The sequence below is a fragment of the Harmonia axyridis genome, chromosome 6, assembly GCF_914767665.1.
Source record: "Harmonia axyridis chromosome 6, icHarAxyr1.1, whole genome shotgun sequence".
Taxonomy (NCBI): Eukaryota; Metazoa; Arthropoda; class Insecta; order Coleoptera; family Coccinellidae; genus Harmonia; species Harmonia axyridis.
This window is the reverse complement of record NC_059506.1, coordinates 35,715,708-35,721,590: the sequence shown is the minus strand read 5'-3', so window position 1 is coordinate 35,721,590 and position 5,883 is coordinate 35,715,708. Positions and strand designations below refer to the sequence as shown.

The following is a 5,883-nucleotide window of genomic DNA, read 5'->3' as shown; positions in this document are numbered from 1 at the left end:
ACATTATTTTCATTTAAATTAATGGAGCATTTTCATGAATATCTTTCATTGATTTTTGCATAGAAAAATGTTGGTTGCCAGAGCAGTTTTCTGTATCACAAACTTGACAGAGAATAGTTGAATCCGTGGCAGGAGAGTTCCAATTACTATCATAAAATAATAAAATATACCCATGAAATCAGTGTGAATCTGATATATTTGCCACAGAATTAGAGAAAAACAATTCGAAAAATTTGCGATTAAAAATGCTCCGACGTTGCCATATTATAAATCGCAAAAGATTCTCCTTATATCAATAAATATAACGTTATGACAGATATTCCAATTCACAGAAATCAATCCCATAGATTTCAGTATAGATCATTCTCAACAAGACACGTGTCAAGCACAATGAAAAAATTATGACTTTCAACTGGGTCAAACTTGAGGCCCCACTAGAAAATGAACAACTTCTGGGTAGTCATCAGGATACCTGGGTTCTGGATGAAAATTCTCGAGGCGGTAAGTACTCTCGAAAGCACAACTCAATTTATCTGTTTCAAAATTTCATCTTTCAGATACTTACAGCATTGGGTCTAACTCATATATTCGATTCTTACATAGATATATACGATATACGGTATTTCAATATCGTTTTCAGTTTTCTCTCTACTTACTTTATTGCGTCCTTAATTCTGATTGGTACGCAATTTAGGAAAAAATCTGAAAAAGCCACAGAGAAGGTGTTGCTTATAACTGGAGCAGTTTGGAGTATTTTGAGCACTATTGTTGTGGTACTAGCATTGTATATAGGAGAGAAGACGGTACATTTGTCTAAAAAGAATACCTTATGGTTACTTGTGATGGTAGCCTCAACTGGATTAACTTTTTTGGCAGATTTACTATTAATATTTTTTTGTTCAGGGTAGATTCTGTTGTAGGTGAAATCCTTCTGTAAATCTGCTTGAAATAATTCTTCCCAAAATACTCCAGAAGAACCTGGTATTGTTCTATTTTGACATAAAGATTATATTAATCGATTTTTAACTAATATATCATAATAGATTTCATTCTATCTTCAGTGCTGATAGTTTATTCATTCAAACAGTTCAGACTATGTGGCGATTCTCTCTTGTATTTTGTGTAGGTTTTGTTACTGTGTCTCAACTCAACCTCAGCATATCAATAAAAGTGCAACACGTATTCTATAACAAAGCCTTATAATATTGATAAGATTGTAAAGTGGGAATTAGGATATATTTTGGCATATGAAACCCTGATGCTGAAACCAACTATCAAGAAGAACGATATCTCCCAAAAAACTCCTTCTGTACATCTTCGAAACATCTCCAAAATTTTCCCCACGTTGCCATTTCGATTCTACGTCCCTGAAATTTCGGAAGGCAGCGTTGCCACTCTGTGCCTTTTTCCTGATATTCACCAGACCATAATTTCTTTCCAGATTCTGAGCGTGGTCACCGTTTATCTGATCTATTCCACCTATATCGAGATCCACAGCATACATACTTACCACCTGTTGCAGTGCACTGCCTTCACCTACTTCCTGATCTGCGGTACTCTTATAACAGAGTACGTCACTGAAGAAACTTCTCATTTTACCGAATCAACGTTCCTATTGGTGGGAATTCCAATGCACGCTGTCAGCGCCACCATGAACCTCTACTATTATTTCACATTGAGAGATTCCGACTTAGTAACCATAGAGTTCTTGATTTCTGGCATCTTCTTCATTATAACTGGGGTGTTGTTTTTGATTGATCTTCTGTGTATCATATATATAGACTGGCCTAGAGATCTTAGGAGGGAGAGGAACCCCATAAGGCATATAAACGATTGGTGGTCCAGCCCCTCTACTCCCAAACAAGAAGGAAGGGTTACATTTACCACCTAACTTATAATTTCATATTCATATTATACTGAGGGTATATGAGTTGTATTAAATTGCTTAAACTCGATTAAGTGTTTATAGAGAGTTCATTCTTCACTTCTTTCTGTTTAGAGTGGTATTCCACAGGAGGTTTTTCTTGGGCCAATATTTTTCAATTGATTTCACCTTTTACGCTCATCAGAACGGTACAACCTACTTGAATTCCATGAAAAATCAGTGGATTTTTGTGTCACCTCCTGATTTGGTGATTTTTAGATTTTTTTATGACAGTTTCAACGTTATAAAGTCAATTGTCAATATCAAAAGTTCTCTGGTAGTAAAAGAAAATGTGTGAAGCAATTCACCAAAAACGATTGCATTTCTCAAATGAGAAATTGGTGGTTACATTCCAAAAAAGGTCCAATTCATTAACTGCAGACCAAATACTTATTTTCTCGACTTCTAACAAAATATAATACTTTTCTAGATTTCATCGTTGGTGCTGAGTGTACATCTGGCCAGAAATCATGTGAGGTATTGGATAGACAGGGAATACCACGTGTTCTTTATAAGCGGATCAGCAGGATACCTGCTGATATCCGTAGTTTTCATAGTATCTTATATACAGGATCGTCCCAATGTACTTCTAGAGAAGACCACACTTTTCGTATTAGGGATCATCAACTTAGGTTTTGGGATTTTAGCTTGCTTTAAGCCACATGTGGAAATACAGGGTATGTCTTTGATACCTCTTGGAGTGATGATGATAACGTGTGGAATAGTATCTTTGACAGATTGGTTAATCCAAAGGGTTTTAGGAGGATGGGACAGATATTACTTCCCAAGAAGATTGGCACATAGTAGTCATACCTTAATTTAGAAAAAAATCGGTTTTATTCAATGTATGGTACATAAGTTCATGAAATAAGATGGTTTGATCTAACATGCTCGAATTTGTACAGTATGAAGGCTTTGAAAAGTGTAATGTCATAAATCAATAAAAATGTTTCAGAAAAAGCATTCAGTATATCTTCAGATAATAAAGTCATTCATCCTCTTCTTAATCTGATTATGATATAGTGAAGAGATTTATTGGGAACTCTCAAATAAACTAAACTATTGATTATTGTCATTCTGAAACTCAGTTCTTCATGAACTGAACGGTCTTACTTTATAGTAAAAAAATACAAAATACAAACGTCTCATATAGCATTGAGATATAACATTGAAAATTCTTAGTATTGTCCATTCAGTTTTTCTCTAACAACAAAAAGTACAGAAACAACAGAATCCAACAAGTACAACGCTGCTGTGAGTATACAGAGTGATCCCATGATCAATCCAACCTGAAATAGATCATACACAGTTAGCGATAAGATACTTCAAAACATTATGTTTCTCACCGTTCTTTCTGAAGAAACATTCACATATTTGTTCTCGTTGATGTAACCAATCCAGTAGTGCAATGCTGCAGCCCCAACTGTGAGCCACATGAAGACTCCAATGACTCCCATGATCACATCTGTGAAATATCTAGAAAAGAGGAAGTATCCTTGAGTCAAGGAATTTTCGATATAAATTGCAACGTTTACTTACACCTTGTTATCCCTGGTACCGAAAAGGAGGCTCATCAATGAAACTGCTGTGAATATGAAATAACCAACGAAAACTCCAGAAGCTATTATTTCAACATCTGGAGCTTTTATTTCGTTCAAATTCCAGGTCCCTCCGACACCAAGAAATTTTCCATGGTTGCCTGTTCTGTACAGTATCAGGATAATCAGGTTAAGGACCTGAAACAGAAAAAATATTGGATATTCGAAGAAAATCAAAGATTCATTATGGATCTCTATGTCTTTTTTCAATTATCACTATAGGTTGAGCACATGGGCGCCCGCAGGGGGGCCAGGGGGGGCCATGGCCCCCCTGAGATATTGATTGCCACATTTTTCAGCACAACACCCTCAATATTACTTTCTCAATCCAAAGGGCATGGAAAAAAGGAAAGTAATGGATTCTCCACAATTTTCCGATTTTCAATGACAATTATGGACGCCTTATCGTTTTTCAATAATTTTCATTTTCCCCCCCTGAGAAAAATTTCTGCGGGCGTCCATGGTTGAGCAGGTTCAATGAACTCTATTTCATTATGAAGGCAGTTGGAATAAACTAATAGTTTTAGAGAGAAAAAATTATTCAGAAGGAATTTCGTTTAACAACGAACCTACTACCAACCTACTTAAACAAATATTGCTCTATTTGATCTATCTGATAATGGCAAAGGAACAAGTTCTTCCTAAATATTTGACTTCGTACGTTCCATTTATTTACGTTCGAGGTTTGACCCAGAAAATGTTTTGAGAGATGTTCCAAATGCTAATGGTTAAAATCATCCAGAGATCAACGCCAGATTCCCATATTTTTTTTCTTCTTTCATGAATCATATGACAGTTCATGAATTCAAATCGAAGAATCCTGTATGACATATTGCTATTGTTCGATTGAATTATCGAGTTCAGAATAGTTATTTATAATACAAGTGCAGAAGGCATTGATATTCTTCCACGAGTTCAAAATTCAAAAACGAGCCACGAAGTGGCGAGTTTTGGAATGAACGAGTGGTAGAATGAGCCTTCTGTACGAGTATTATACATTATTTTCTCTAATTCATTGCATTTTCATTGAAATTAATGAAATATTTCCATAAATATATTTTAGTGATTTTTTCATTGAAAAATGTTGGTTGGCAGAACTGATTTCTTTAAGGCACATTGATGAATTGACAGATAAAGCCGTGGCGGAAAGTTCGGAATACCAACATAGAATAATAAAATATAACCATTAAAACTGTGCGTTTCTGATATATTCTCGCACGATTTTGTTCTACAAGATGTGGAAGAATGAACGGAATAACCACAGAAGCAGAGAAAAATATTTCCATTCAAAAATCATTATAGACTAACTCTGTTAGAACTTTGATGATCAGTATAATTCTACTCTTCTAGTTTTTGATGTACTTACATTACATAGAAAGCACTTTATTTTTCAATACCACATTCTGATATGCCCGTAAAAATAGAAGTATTATAACTTCAATTTATCCAGAACGATGGACTAATGTTGATTGAGAAACTTTTTTATACAATAAAAGAAAAAGTTGTTAACTACTCTCAAAATACCCAGGGTGAAAAAAATCGGAAAGAAAACGATTAAAACTTTTTAATTAATGCAAATTTGATGTTCTAGAATATGAACTATATCAAGATGTAGTAAATATTTGAATTCCTTTCATCATCTGTAAGATACTGAAAGAAAGATACGCCCTATAAGGAATAAGATCTCCACCTCAAATGAAATAATCAAATTCAGCTAATGATTTTAAGATTCTCACTTACCAATTTCACTACTCTAACTGCAATAGCCCCAATTGTTTCTACACTGGTCATTTTGTTCACTAATAAAAAAAACTCTTAGATGAAAATATTATGTCTAGCAAACCGCAACAAAATGAGAGTACCTATATTCCGCATACACTGAAACACAAGAGAGATAGGACAGGTGTAATCTCTGATAAGAGATAAAAGGTAATTAGATATTTCGTATCCACTGACTAACTGATCAAACAGTTGAGAAACCGAATGGAATGATGACAAGTTGATAAAAATTATATCAATAATAACAATATTCCTAAAACCGTACATTCTGATTCGTAATTTTTGCGTTGTTCCAAAGTTTTATTTTTTTAGCATAACCTTACCTAACCTTACCTGAATTGATTTGGAAAATCAAATTATAGTGTTATAGTTTCATCCTTTTAAAACTCACATAACTATCCAACATTATTATCATGCTTCAAATGTGAGTTTTCATAAGTTTCATTTTTATTCTTGTTCCCTTGTATTTTTTTTTCTTCTTTCTGATTTTCTTCATACTATCGTTTCGGAATTTTAGCTTGGATCTTTCCATTAAAGCTTTTCGTTATTCATTTTGATATGCAATGACAAATAAAAAGAATG

The 5,883-nt window shown here is 34.2% G+C and overlaps 2 protein-coding genes across 2 annotated transcripts; one reads left to right on the top strand and one right to left on the bottom strand.

Annotated features, from left to right (window-relative positions):
- Positions 1–348: 348 nt before the first annotated feature.
- On the top strand, positions 349–1,955 carry LOC123682658. The gene is made up of 2 exons (XM_045621404.1): positions 349–501; positions 1,442–1,955. The coding sequence occupies exons 1-2, from the start codon at positions 442–444 to the stop codon at positions 1,889–1,891; spliced, it is 510 nt and encodes a 169-aa protein (XP_045477360.1). The 5' UTR covers positions 349–441; the 3' UTR covers positions 1,892–1,955.
- A 783-nt stretch (positions 1,956–2,738) lies between these two features.
- LOC123682659 (protein snakeskin) lies at positions 2,739–5,418 on the bottom strand. Its single transcript, XM_045621405.1, has 4 exons — positions 5,263–5,418; positions 3,464–3,660; positions 3,271–3,400; positions 2,739–3,213 (listed from the first exon to the last, which is right to left on the bottom strand). The coding sequence occupies exons 1-4, from the start codon at positions 5,311–5,313 to the stop codon at positions 3,103–3,105; spliced, it is 489 nt and encodes a 162-aa protein (XP_045477361.1). The 5' UTR covers positions 5,314–5,418; the 3' UTR covers positions 2,739–3,102.
- Between the last annotated feature and the right edge of the window lie 465 nt (positions 5,419–5,883).

Coding starts and splice junctions, on each gene's coding strand:
- LOC123682658 (XM_045621404.1), top strand. CDS start 442: ATGAACAACTTCTGGGTAGTCATCAGGATACCTGGGTTCTGGATGAAA. Junction 502..1,441: donor GGATGAAAATTCTCGAGGCG/GTAAGTACTCTC, acceptor ATTTCTTTCCAG/ATTCTGAGCGTGGTCACCGT.
- LOC123682659 (XM_045621405.1), bottom strand. CDS start 5,313: ATGACCAGTGTAGAAACAATTGGGGCTATTGCAGTTAGAGTAGTGAAA. Junction 3,401..3,463: donor GGTACCAGGGATAACAAGGT/GTAAGTAAACGT, acceptor CCTCTTTTCTAG/ATATTTCACAGATGTGATCA. Junction 3,214..3,270: donor ATGTTTCTTCAGAAAGAACG/GTGAGAAACATA, acceptor GATCTATTTCAG/GTTGGATTGATCATGGGATC.